The sequence below is a fragment of the Malaclemys terrapin genome, chromosome 3 (assembly GCF_027887155.1).
Source record: "Malaclemys terrapin pileata isolate rMalTer1 chromosome 3, rMalTer1.hap1, whole genome shotgun sequence".
Lineage (NCBI taxonomy): Eukaryota > Metazoa > Chordata > Testudines > Emydidae > Malaclemys > Malaclemys terrapin.
Window position 1 is genome coordinate 186,236,830 of NC_071507.1, and position 14,614 is coordinate 186,251,443.

At 45.0% G+C, this 14,614-nt stretch overlaps 1 protein-coding gene across 1 annotated transcript in view; it reads right to left on the reverse strand.

The window, feature by feature from the left end:
* WDR35 (WD repeat domain 35) overlaps positions 1–14,614 on the reverse strand; it is a 78,410-nt gene that overhangs the window by 16,977 nt on the left and 46,819 nt on the right. The window contains exons 14-18 of the mRNA XM_054024543.1: positions 13,399–13,452; positions 6,862–6,971; positions 5,347–5,557; positions 2,330–2,410; positions 2,067–2,203 (exon numbers count right to left, since the gene is read on the reverse strand). Coding sequence (XP_053880518.1) covers positions 2,067–2,203; positions 2,330–2,410; positions 5,347–5,557; positions 6,862–6,971; positions 13,399–13,452 — 593 coding nt within the window. The remainder of the gene's footprint in view (positions 1–2,066; positions 2,204–2,329; positions 2,411–5,346; positions 5,558–6,861; positions 6,972–13,398; positions 13,453–14,614) is intronic.

The following is a 14,614-nucleotide window of genomic DNA, read 5'->3' on the forward strand; positions in this document are numbered from 1 at the left end:
TGGTCTCACCTTGTAGGCCCAGAAGTAAATGCACCATGGAGGGTAAATTATCCCTCTCCATCCTTATGGATGATAGCTGCAGGTTAGCATTGAGGTACAGTGACAGGGCAGTGTGGGGAGGCTGCCACTGCACTGCCCATGCTGTTCTGAAGATAAATAAAGGATTTCTACCTCCTTGTCAATCTGGCATTTGAATGAACTCTAAACTGTATTACAAAAACAAAACTAAGTAGGGCTTAGACCCTCAACATATTGAATGAGTCAGTACAACCAGAGCACTAACTGCATAGTGCTCCAAGATTACTTGGCAAAAACAGGACCACTACTGCTCCAGTCACTGGACACCCACAACAGATACATCAAGCATGATCTACATCAGGGGTTCTCAACCTTTTTCTTTCTGAGCTTTGGCTTTCTATTCTGTGCCCCAGAAAGTCTAATTCCAGCCCTTCTTGGCAGAGCCCCAGTGGATCCCACATCCCTGGTTGAGAACCACTGATCTACATCAACCCAATATTTGCTGCATCAAATTAAGGAGAAGAGCATCAATTCAAGTCTTGTGCTAGTCCCTAGATCTTGTGACAACCAACACAGAAGGGTTACCTGGCAAGTGAAATGGATCTGCTACATACTCTTCTCATTTCTCAAGTTGCAGCAGTAGGTGCATTATCCTACTTTTATCTATAATTTATTTGCTCTATAGCCAGCATTTATAGTTTCAGATTGTAAATCTGTTCTATATAAACATGTGCTCTAACAGAAGCATGGAGCTCACACAGTCTACCCTATTGTTGTTGCAAACACAGAATGCATGATCCTCCAAATTTTGGAGAGTCACAAGAAGAACCATAACATCGGGGAACATAACGATTTTGTGGATGACAGACTGCTGTGGGACATGGCAAAAACCAATTCAAAGTTATTGGTGGCGTTCACGGAGCATCTGCACATGGTGGAGTGCTGCTTCTGGGACCGAGAAACGACCACTGACTGGTGGAATTGCATTGCAATGCAGATTTGGGATGATGAGCAGTGGCTGCAGATCTTTTGGCTATGAAAGGCCATATTCCTGGATCTGTGTGGTGAGCTCGTCCCAGCCCTCCAATACAGAGACACCAGAATGAACTGCACTGACACTTGAGAAGCGAGTGGTGATTGCACTATGGAAGCTTGAAACATCAAATTGCTACCGGCCAATGGGAAATCATTTTGGAGTTGGAAAATACACCGGAGGGGCCTTTGTCATGCAAGTGTGCAGGGTCGTTAATCGTCTTCTACTATGCAGCACTGTGACTCTCAGTAATGTGTAGGACATAGTGGATAGATTTGCAGCAATGGAGTTTCCAAACTGTGGTGGGGTGATAGATGGCATGCATATCCTTATTTTGGCACCAGTCCACCTTGCCACAGAGTACACCAACAGAAAGGGCTACTTTTTTATGGTTATGCAAGCATTGGTGGATCACTGGGACATTTCACTGATATCAATACCGGCTGGTCAGGGAAGGTGCACGACATTCGTATCTTTAAGAATACAGGACTGTTCAGACTGCAAGAAGGGGCATTCTTTCCCAACTGGTGGAACCACTGGTGATGTTGAAACGTCAATAGAGCTCCCCTGGCTCATGAAGCTCAACACCAGCCACTTTGACACCACCAAAGAAAGATTCAACTACCAGCTCAGCAGGTGCAGAACGACAGTTCACTGTGCTTTTGGTAGATTGAAAGGGAACTAGCATTGTTTACTCACAAGATTGGATCTCTGCGAGAAAAATATCCCAATGGTTATAGCTGTCTGATGGTGTCCTGCATAATATCCGTGAGGCAAAGGTGGAAAAGTTGCCACAGGAGCGGAGAGTGGAGGTGGAGCAGCTATCTGCTGAGTTGGATCAAACAGACACAAGGGCTATAAGAAGAGCTCAATATGGAGCTATGTGGCTGAGGGAGGCCCACTATGTCTTTCTACAATAAACTAGGAGACTTGTTTAAGAAGGAAAAGCAGATGAAAAGACAGGTTTGTAATCAATGGAAGCAGAAGAAGAAAGGATTTTGAAAAGGGATTTTACCAAAGTCTAGGATGTGGATTATCTTCTATGAATTGGGAAGACTCCTCAATCCCGACCTCCTCAATCAATGCTCGACTGTCTCGTAGCGATCGGATCTCAAAGTTAATGATGTATTCTTTGTTAGGATGTTCAGGATTCTAAAAGAATGAAGTAAAAGACTAAATTTTACTCAATGTCTTTACCACCCCTTAGAAACTGCCATTGTGCAAATCATGTTACATAGACACTAAGTTTTCCTAAAACAGAAATTAAATTACACTTACTTTCAATATTTCATCCAAAAGAACAGATTTAATTTCTAAATCTTCAAAGTTGCAAATATATCCAGAAGTCTGAATGGGTTCCTTAAAATAAATATGGTTAAAAGGTAATGAACAACTTTACATAAATCTGATAAAAGTTTCATATTTGTTTGTAGAGTTGTTGTAGCTGCGTTGGTTCAAGGATATTAGAGAGACAAAGTGAGTGAGATAATATCTTTTACAGGACCAACTTTTGTTGGTGAAAGAGACAAGCTTTCAGACTTACGCAGAACTCTTCTTCAGGTCTGGGAACAGTACTCAGGCTAGGTCTACTTAGTGTAGATTCTTACTACAGCAACAAAACGGGTTCTTCCAACACTATTAAATCCACCTCTTTGAGAGGCAGTAGCTAGGTTGACAGAAGAATTCTTCCGTCGACCTTGCGCTGTCTACACTGTGACTTAGGCTAGCTTAACACATCTCTCAGGGGTATGGATATTCTGCATCTGCCAGCGACATAGTGTAGACCAGCCCTAACAGTTACAGCTAAATACAAGGTGGAACCAACTGTTTAGCATAACAAGTTAACATGTTGTAAGATACCGCTCAAGGTGAAGTTAGCAGTTAACTCCTCTGCAGTCGTAGGACAAAGAAGGGCTGGTGGACTAAAATCCAGTATCTTTATTGAGTCCATGATTTTTAGTGTCTAAGGGCTGATCTACACGGAAAACGTACATCGGCATAGCTACGTCTCTCAAGGGTGTGAAAAATCCACACTCCTAAGAGACGTTGCTATGCAGACGTAACCCCCCGGTGTAGACAGCATTAGGTCAACAGATGAATTCTTGTGTTGACCTAGAGGAGTTACTACAGTGACGTAAGAACCCCTTCTGTCGCTGTAGTGTCTACACTAGAAATGCTAAAGCAGCACAGCTGTAGCGCTGAAGCTGTTCCACTGTAGCATTTCTAGTGTAAAACATAGCCTAACAAGGTCTTTTGAAGGGTTCCTTTGAGGATAAGGACTGAGACCGTGGGTGAACACTTTTCAGAAAATCACTCCATAATGACCTCTCAGTCCTCATCCTTAAAGGAAACCTACACAACGCCTTCAAAAGATGAGCCTGGCAGCTTAAATTCATAACTTTGCTACACACTAAAAATCATGGACTTGGTAAAGACACTAGATGAATGGCTCTTTACAACATTATGTAACCCACCAACCCTCCCCTTTGTCCTAGTGACACTCTGAGTACCTTGCCAGATCCGAAGAAGAGCTCTGTGTGGCTCAAAAGCTTGTCTCTTTCACCAATTGAAGTTGGTCCAATAAAAGATATTATCTCATCCACCTTGTCTCTCTCATAGTTTCATATATGTAAACAGACTTCCTTCTTCCCCAAATTAAATTTTAATGACTTTTCTTATGAGAAACAGATGCACAATACAATAACCAATCTTACATATAGATGTATAGCAGTGGTCACCAACCGGTCCATCATGACTGACTGGTCGATCCTAGAGAATTTTCCAGTCAATCGCGATCTCCAGTGGTGCAGCGGGGCTGCCGGTAAGTCAACCTCCCTGCCTGCCCCGGCCCCACGCCACTCCTGGAAGCGGCCAGCACACCCCCTCGGTTCCTGGGGGCAGGGTCTCCATGCGCTGCTCTTGCCTGAAAGCACCACTCCCACAGCTCCCACTGGCCGGGAACGGGAGCTGTGGGGGCGATGCCTGCAGAGAGGGGCAGCACGCAGACTTGGAGCCACGTGCCTTCCGCCCAGCCCCCCCAGAGGCCGCAGGGGTGCATTGGCCCCTTCCAGGAGTGACGTGGGGCAGGGGCAGGCAGGGAGCCTGCCTTAGCTTTGCTGCGCTGCCCGACGTAAGTGCCGTCCGGCGGGAGGCCACACCCCAGCCCTGAGCCCCATCCCAGAGCCAGCACCCCAAACCCCTTCCTGAACCCCATACCTCCTCCTTCACCCCAAACCCCTGCCCCAGCCCTGACCCCCTTCCACAGCCAGCACCCTGAACCCCCTCCTGCACTTCAAACCCCCTCATGCACTCGAAACCCCTACCTCAGCCCTGACCCCCTCCCAGAACTAGCTCCCCAAACCTCCTCCTGCACCCTGAACCCCCCTGCTCCAGTCTTGAGTCCCCTCCCAGAGCCAGCACTCCAAACCATCTTCTGCACCTCGAACCCCCCTACCCCAGCCCTGACCCCTCTCCCAGAGCCAGCACCCTATACCCCCTCCTGCACCTCAACACTCTTCCCCAGCCCGGAGCCCCCTTCTACTCCCAAACTCCCTCCCAGAGTTTGCACCCCTCGCCCCCTCATGCACGCCAACCCCTGCCCCAGGCTCAGCCTGGAGCCCCCTTCCACACTGTGAACTCCTTGGCCCCAACCCGCAGCCCGCACCTCTTCCCAAATCCCAACCCCTTGCCCCAGCCCGGTGAAAGTGAGTGAGGGTGGGGGAGAGTGAGCGATGGAGAGAGGGGGGATGGAGTGAGAGGGGTGGGGCTTCGGGAAGGGGCGGAGTAAATCCTGGGTTGCCCTTAAATTCAAAAAGTGATTTTGGGCATAAAAAGGTTGGAGACCACTAATGTATAGAAAATTAAAATTTGTATATTATTTAGGACAAACATGTTTTTCTATATCTAGATTATAACAAAAAGGTCAGATGTGGATTTAACTCTCCATGTTTTAACATAAATTTACAATAAAATCCTAGCCATGATGATATCTAAAATAAATATCAATAAGCACTATTTTTTGTAATCTCATAAAAGCAGAATATAAGTAAAAGCAGATGTTCCTTTTCATTTTTCTAACATATCTGGAGTTTGGCAATTTATTTTTTGTAAGCAGCACTTACACAACAGAGCTAGCTGGTTTTTGAAACTTCCAGATATAGGCCCTGAGATTCAGCAAGGTATGGAAGTACTTGCTTAACTTTAAGCTTGTAAGAAGCCCTACTAGTCACAGAATTCCAAATGTACAATATGGAATACACTGTAAATGACTCATTTACTTATGCGGATTGTTTTACCTCAGGATCCAAGTTTCTGAAAACATACATTCTTGTTTTCTCCATCATAGCAAACAAGTCTGGATTATCTTTGGCCCATTTCATATCCCAGACATCTTTGCGCTCCAACTTCAGCTGCTCGCCTACGATTTGCTGTCCTGTACTGTCTGTTACCCGCGTATCCAAGTCAAAGAAAGTTAGAACTCCAGAAAGGTCTATGATAGCAAGACGACTAACAGAAAATGGTGGGGGGGGGGGAGTGAAATGAAACAGCTGATTAGTACTATTCAAATCTGTAAATTTACAATCATTCTACAACAGACAGAATAAACTAGATGCTGGAGGCCTGATTCTGATCTCTCAGTAATTTTACACCAGTGTAATTTCACTGATTTCAATGCAGCTACACCTGATTTATACCAGTGTGAGAAAAGAGTAAGGCCACAGAGTGGAAAGAATGAAATAAAGACACACAGTTCCAAATGGCAGACATTCATCTACACATCTAAGGCCTAATCCTGCAAGGTACTGAATGTATTCAAATCCCATTCAATGTGTATTGGGGACACCCAGTACTTTACAAGGGCTCAGCAAATTGTAAAATCTGACCCTCCACAGCTGACTTCATGATTGCCATACCAGTAAGATGCACCATGTATTATGCCCAAAACCAAATGTCAGTCTTCAAAAATAATTCATTTTCAAAGGTACTTTTAAAATTTCTTGTACTAAATTATTGCCACATTTTACAGTAAGCATTGACTAGCAAATATAATGAAATATTCCATTGCAGTAAAAAAAGTTCACACATCTCTGCATAACTGGAAATCAACATTTCTTAAAGTTTTTGACAAACTTTAAGAAATTATATTTTAACAGTATTTTAAACAATTGCAGACATTAACTGGATTATCCTTCAATATATTAGCTTGACAATCCTAAAGAATTCCCTGTATAAGAAGTTTCAAACTAGAAGATTAAAACACCAGTTTTGAAAAGGAAAGCTTCCAATTATAACTTCTGCATCTTTAACATAAAAAGAATGAAATGAGAAAATCACCGCATATCATCTGTCAGTCACGTGCAAATAATTCCTATTAATCCTAATGGAGACTATGTATGTGCATCAGTGAGAGAAGAGAGCCAAATCGGGATACAAGAATAACAATGTTAATGAAAAATAACATTATTAGTGAAATAAAAAACATTTGGCACCTAAATAGCACTTTTCATCCATGTATCTTCAAGTGCTTTACAAAGGGGAGTTAGAATTATTATCCCCTTTTGCAGATGGGGAGAAGGAAATACAGAGAAATTAAGTAGTAGCACAAGGTCACACTGGAAGCCAATGGAAAGCAAGTAATAGAAGCCAGGTTTCAAATCCCAGTTCAGTGTCCTACCCACTGGACTATACTGTCTCCTACATTAAATAATATATTTTAAACCCATGAAATAAGTCCCAAGTAAACCATCCCAATCAATTAGAATATTATTTCAAAATCAAGTGGCTATGTTAGAACCAAATCTATGACTTACCTGGAGTTGCAATTCAAAGACATTTGATAGGCCCGACAGTTCAGAACATACTTCTGAAGTAAGCCAACGTTAGGAAGACTATATCTCTGAATGGTGCCAGATTCACGTCCCTAGAAAAAAGGAGATTTTGCATATTGAGGCAGCCTATATAACTTGCCTAATATTAAACTGTTTAACAAACCTTTCTTTATATGCTGTCCTAAGACTAAGATTTGTTGGATGAAGGACAAACCAGAAGAAACACAGAGAGGGAAAAGCAACACAACATTAAACAAAAAGACAGTTATCTTTTTTCGTAACTGGTATTCTTCGAGATGTGTTGCTCATGTCCATTCCATGCTAGGTGTGTGCGCCTGCCACATGCATCGGTGCTGGAAGTTTTCCCCTCAGTGGTAGTCATAAGGAAACGTCTCTGGCACCCTCTGGAGTGGTGCGCATGTGCTGCAGTATAAGGGGCGCCGCCGGCTCCCCCCACCCTCAGTTCCTTCTTGCTGGGAACTCTGACAGTGGGGAAAGAGGACGGGGCATGGAATGGACATGAGCAACACATCTCGAAGAACATCAGTTACGAAAAAAGGTAACTGTCTTTTCTTCTTCGAGTGCTTGCTCTTGTCCATTCCATTCTAGGTGACTCCCAACCAGTACCACCGGAGGCAGATAGGAGTTCCTGGACGTACAGACTGCAATACAGCCCTGCCGAACCCAGCGTTGTCTCTGGCCTGCTGGCTGATAGCATAATGCGTGGTAAATGTGTGCACCGAAGGCCACGTCGCGGCCCTGCAGATGTTCTGGATAGGGACATGGGCTAGGAAGGCCACCGAGGACACTTGTGCTCTGGTTGAGTGGCCTTCCACAATCAACGGCGGTTGGGCCTGAGTCAGCTCATAGCAGGTACGGATGCAAGAGGTGATCCAGTCTGATATCCTCTAAAAGGACACCTTTCATTCTTTCCGCTGTTGCTACGAAGAGCTGAGTCAATCTGCGGAACAGTTTGGTGCACTCCAGATAGAAAGCCAGCGCCTGTCCAACATCCATCGTGTGTAGCCACCTCTCCTCGCTAGAGTGATGCTTGGGGCAGAACACCGGGAGGAAGATGTTTTGATTGACGTGGAAGGAGAACACCACCGTGGGCAGAAAGGCTGGATGGAGCCACAGTTGTACCTTGTCTTTGTAAAAGACGATATATGGTGGCTCCAACGTGAGGGCCCGTAGTTCAGAGAGACTCTCCTCACTGAGATAATGGCCACAAGAAAAGTCACCTTCCACGAGCGATGAGAGAGGGAGCAGGAGGCCAAATGCTCAAAGGGCGGGCCAGTGAGCCTCAAGAGGACCAGGTTGAGATCCCACTGGGGAACCGGGTCTCTGATTAGTGGGAAGAGCCTTTCCAGGCCCTTCAGGAACCTGACCGTCATGTCATGAGAAAACACTGACTGACCTTATATATGCGGGTGGAATGCCGATATGGTCGCCAAGTGGACCTTGATGGAGGAGAAAGCGAGGCCCTGATTCTTCACCTGGAGCAGGATGGATTGGAGAGACGACTGGGTTGGACAGATACCCTGCTCTGCTGTCCAGCAGGAGAACCGCTTCCATTTAGCTAGCTCTAGTTGAGGGCTTCCTACTTTCCAAGAGAATCTGCTGCACCCGACTAAAGCAGGCCTACTTCTCAGGGTTTAGCCACGCAGCAGACAAGCCATGAGGTGAAGCAGGGTGAGGTTCGGGTGCAGGAGCCGACTGTGATCCTGAAAAAAGGAGATCCGGGCATTCAGGCAGTGGCCATGGCTAGTGTGGCAGATTTTTGTTACTAATTTTTTGGGGGCGTTAGGTGATTAGGCTGATGCCGCAGGATTGTTAGGGGAGGAGATGAAGGAGCACACCAAATAACTAAGTTTTAAAGCTTTATTAATGACATAAGAGTGGTGAGTGCAGTGTGCTTTTTATGTTACTTAGAGGAAGGAAAAAGTGTTAGTGCCCATGCCCTAACCCCACTTTTATACTTATACATGCATGACCCGAGGCTGGCCAAGCCTGGGTGTAACGTAAGAAGAAGGGGAAGGGTGGACGAGAGTTTTGTTCTGTGCACAGGCTGTTTAGGGTTTGATGCTGACTTTTGACGTGCTTTATTTTTTAGGAGGGTTTTAAGTTTTGGGGGTGTTATGTTTAGGGACTGTTGTTTTTTGTGCTTTTTGTACCAGTCCAAACCGGCTTTCTGTGGTGTCCTCAGCTTTCCCAAAACACACTGGCTTCAGGGACGAGAGACTCTGTTTTTCCCCTCATTGGCTTTTGCTGTTTCACTTATTTTCGCAGCCCCTGCAGGTCTGTTTAGCTGACTTCTCCTTTCTCACAGCTGGTCGGGGTTGGAATTCAGGCACCCGTCCTTCTTGGCAGGCAGCCGAGAGTCGGTTGTGTGCCGTGGCCTTGGGCTGGAGTCAGCGTCTTATTTTCAGACCTAGCTGGAGCTCGCGTTAACCTGTTCTCTTCTTTCTTTCTTCCCCCTTCGGAACTCTCGAAACCTGCAAAGACGTCTTCTTTCACTCCACACTTACACCTTTACTCTCCCCGAAATTCTTTCCAGTGCATCTCAAAGCATTAGCAATATACAATGCTGGTGCTTACCCAGGGAACCCTGGAGGGGGAGGGGGCAATTTTATTGCGACACTAGGTACCAGTGTTGGTGAGGCCACGCTGGGGCGACCATGGTGACATGAGCCTTGTCCCTCTTGATCTTTGACAGAACTCTGCTGATAAGAGGGATCGGTGGAAAAGCATACAGCAGATCCCCCGCACATGACAGGAGAAAGGCGTCTGAAAGGGTGCCCTTGCCTAGACCCTGCAGGGAGCAGAAACGCCAACATTTCTTGCTCTGTTTGGTGGCAAACAGGTCCACTTGGGGAGCTCCCCACCTGCGGAAGATCATCCAGGTGACCTCGGGATGGAACTCCCACTTGTGGTGAGAGCAAAAGGACCTGCTGAGGCGGTCGGCCAGCATGTTGTGAACACCAGGGAGATGCGCTGCCTCCATGTGGATTCTCTGCTAGATACAGAAATCCCAGACGGATGGCTTCCTGACAAAGAGCCGACAATCATGCTTCCCCTTGTCTGTTCACATAGAACATGAAGGTCACGTTGTTTGTCAGGACTCGCACCACTTGACCCGACAACTGGGGGAGGAAGACCCCGCAAGTTAGGTGGATGGCCCTGAGCTCTTTGATGTTTATGTGCAGCGAATGCTCCTCTGGGGACCAAATTCCTGGGTCTGCATTGTCCCAAGATGTGCCCCCATCCGAGGTCTGAGGCATCCGATATCAGAGAGACCTCGGGCCGAGGATTCGCAAACAGCACTCCCGTCATCACCCCTTTTGGGTCGGACCACCACTTTAGGGAGATGAGTACACTGCACGAGATCGCGACAACCTTGTCCAGGTGATCTCTGGATGGGGAGTACCAGCCACAGCTGGAGGGGCCACATTTTGAGCCTTGCGTGGCGGACCACATAGATGCATGCTGTCGTGTGGCCCAGAAGCCTGAGACGGACTCTGGATGTGGTGATCGGGTGCATGAAGAGGTCAGCAATTAGCTTTGACATTGAGTCGAACCTGTCCTGCAGTAGAAACGCCCGGGCGTCAGTAGAGTCTAGCACAGGCAGGGAACTTGACTTACCGGCAGCCCCGCTGCACCAGTCATCGAGGTACGGGTAGATCTAGATACCCCGACATCTGAGGTAAGCGGCCACCACCGACATGCATTTGGTGAACACCCTTGGTGCTGCTGCAAGGCCGAAGGGAAGCACTGTAAACTGGTAGGTAGTGGTCCCCATCAGGAAATGCAGAAACCATCTGTGCCCTTGGAATACTGATATATGAAAATAGGCATCCTTCAAATCAAGGGCGACACACCAGTTTCCCGGATCCAGGGAAGGGATGATGGAGGCCAGTGAGACCATGCGAAACTTCAACTTGTTGAGATATCTATTGCAGTCCCGCAGGTCCAGAATGGGGTGGAGACCGCCTTTGGCCTTCGGAATGAGAAAATACCTGGAATAGAAGCCCTTTCCCCTTCGATGCGCAGGGACTTCCTCCACAGCCCCAACTTGTAGAAGGGCCTGTACCTCCTGTCCGAGCAGCTGCTCATGAGTAGGGTCCCTGAAGAGGGACAGGGAAGGGAGGTGGGAGGGAGGGGTAGAAATAAACTGCAGGGTGTACTCCACTGCCACAGATCCACCAGTCCATAGTTATTGCGGCCCAAGCGGGGAGGAAAAAAGAACCACTTACGCAACTATTTACACACTATGCAGAAGAAAACTACTGGGTAACGCAATGCTTGCCGAGGCAAGGAGCAGTTCCAGCACTGTCACTGGCGGTAAGAAGGAACTGAGGATGGGAGAAGCTGGCAGCACCCCTTATACCACAGCTTATGTGTGCCATTCCAGAGGGCACCAGAGCCAGTCCCCTACAGATACCACCGAGAGGAAAACTTCCGGCACCGGTGCATGTGCGAGCACACACACCTAGAATGGAATGGACATGAGCAAGCACTCAAAGAACCACCTCTGAATTTCTGCTATATATGTCACTCCAATCACATCCAAAACATAAATCAGTCACAATTATTTTCCTCACCCAATCAGACCACATCACTCCCTTCTTTGAATTGCTCCAATGGCTTCCTCTTGCTCACAATATGAAGTTTAATTCCTCATCCTCATCTTCAAGTTGCCACACAATTCATTCTTGGCATACATACCCTCATCTTTTATCAACACCACCAACCTCAATGTCCTTTTCATTTTCTTTTCCCACTCTTGCCTTCATGCCTTCTTTATGCCTTGAACAAACTTCCAAACCCAGCATGCTGGACTCCCACACTTTCCTCATTCAAATCCCTCTTAAAGACCCACTTCTTTTGTGAGGCCAATAAAGAGAAATAATACGAAAGTCATCAGATTAAGAATATGGAAAATTATCTAGAATAATTCCTTCCTTTTTCTGCTCCACTCCCACAAGACTCATCTCTCTCTCTCTCTCTCTCTGTCTTCTGGATTATAAAACCAGTGGGCATAGACTCTCTTGAAGTTTGTCTTGTACAGTACCAAGCACATTGTTGAGACTTAAATAAAACAATAATAATCCTCATATCTATCATTTGGAAGATTAATATATATAATATATAAATGTGGTATTACCTATAGTCTTATATAAAACTACCAACATGTGTAAATAGGTGCACTTTTAACTTAAATACCCAAAGATTCAGGGTCTGGAAAAGACTTCCTGGGACATGGAGTCCATCCCTCATCCCAAGTGCACAAAAACACCACAATAAATACTAAGGCTTTCTATAGCCTATTCCCTATGCCTTTCTCTTAACCCATCTTTAGTGATTATTATGAGACAGACCCTTTGGAAAGCAATAGAATACTTCATTTTCCTTTGCCAATGCTCACGTACTACTTTTGTAAGTAGATGACAAAAGATCTAGAGCATCATATGAATAGCTCCTTATGACAAAGGCTGATTGTCCAAAGTGAAAACTATCCTAGCAAGAATGAGCCCATACTCATAGAGGTCTTGGATCCAATACAGAAGACACTAAAAAGGTCAAATCAAGACACACTAATGCACCATGAGATTTTTTCCAGCGTCCAGTGACACTTCAGTTTTGAAAAGTTTAAAGACAAAAATATAGGGCCACATCTTCAGCCAGACTCAACCCAGCCTTCAGTCTTGCACAAGCAGTGAAGTATTTGCACATACAAGTACAAAATTACAAGTACAACATGAGATGCTACTTTGTGAAAATTTGTCCGTTTTAAAAAATGTCTAGATAAAAACTGTTCAGAAACAAAATTTTCAAAAGATGACTTGAGCCTCTGCATTCCAGCATAGTTTATATATAATATTGTTTTATTTATGTTATACCTTGTGAGGCTGAACAAAATGGTAAATTTGAGCTCAGAGCCTATTTTAAAAAAAAAAGCCAAAACATCACCATTTTGCCAGTCTGTCAATGTATAAATACATCATAATATTGCATACACTATTATATTGGGGTGCATAGGCTCATTTGCCTTTGGCAATGAATTTGCATGTTTTTTCAACACTGAGCATACATGCTTGAAGCATAGCTGGTGGGCAGAGTGAGAAGACATCTGTTCTTTACACGGTATAAAGCACATGCATGTGAGAAAGTGTGTGTTCAATGTCCCTTCAAAGTCACATGTGTTTTACTTACAATGTGTCAGTGATGTCAAATTCACTCTATGGTGAAGCCGAAAGACACTTTTCATTTCTGGTTCACAAGCCAGGTTTACAAAGTTGGAGCTAAACTGGCTGTCTTTCCTCATCTGCATAGCCTCAATGTAAATCAATGCCACTACAGTATTCATGTGAGTAATGCAAGGAGGATTTGATCATGGGATAGTAACTCAGTTCAGAAAAAGTTTCAGAAGTTTGAATACTTATTCAAACCCTTGTGAAGGTTTCTTCCAACTTTACTTGTGACTGCCTAAGGTCAGCTTATTTAAACTATGCCACTTACCACAATTAGTGTCTTATCAGATGCGGTTATTGCACAGATTGGATCCCTTGTTCCCTGAAAGCATATAAATGCCACCAGAACACCAGTTTTAATCACCTCAGTAAGAATTCATTGTCAAAGAACAGTAGCAGAACAACAATACAATTAACTGCAAACTAGAAGACCAAAAGCTGGGAATGGACTTAGGTTTTTGCCACTGAGGAAAGGCAAAATGCATCAGAGATACTCCCTGGAAAGGGCTTGGTACAGATCAGTGATTTAAAATTACTTCAAACTACCAGGAAAATTTTCAGTTTACCTGGAATTAATTTACTGATTTTATGAAAGACTTCTTACTCCAAACATCCCTTAAATAGGATAATAAAAAAAATTATGTGGGAGGTTCTCCCATGTGTAGTCCTATTTGAAGGACTCATACAAAAATCTTGGTAGGAGGCAATACAGCTGGAAGTAGTATTATCTCCCTCTGATACTGACTATTTCCTGCAACATCCTGAATGAACTTTATTGAATTAAGTTTAACAGCTTTGAAGTTCACTGTATTAAAACTGCAAATATTTATGTGCTATTGTGAGACTGTATGGAACTTCTTTAGCAGGAAGACAAGATTAATCAATCTCTGGAAGGAAACTCTTGACCAAAGATCCTTGAACTGTATAAAGGGTGAACTAAACATGTTATGAGCGTGCTTGTTCTGAGCTGAAGATGTGATGAACTTCTGACCACTAAGGAATCACACTGGATGGGGGATGGAAGGACTGCAACCTGAGAGAACCATGTTAGGGTTGAGGTTAATTCTGGTAAGCTTATTAGCATGCATGTCAGTTCTTTATTGTTTTTAATATGTTTAAGCTGTAATGCTTTTTACCTTAAGAGTAAAGTAGGCTTGCAGAGGAAGTGCTGTGTGATAGCTTATATCTGTACTAATTACACTTGTTAACCACCTCTGAAGAGAAAGCAAGCAGGCGTCCATGGGCAACCCATCTGTTCTGGGAAATACACATTGACAGCAGGGAACTGTGCAGCCTGGAAATATCCCAGTCAGAGGGGAGAGAGATGTGTGTTTCCACCCAGAAAGGCAATGGCTGGGGAGATGGAAGCCGATAGTGGGTGCCCTTACTGGGTCACTTAGTGGACATACAGGTGCATTTGCACTGAACGGTGACCCACTCCCTGGGTTCCCTCCATTGCTTCTGAGCAATTGAAGGAAGACCAA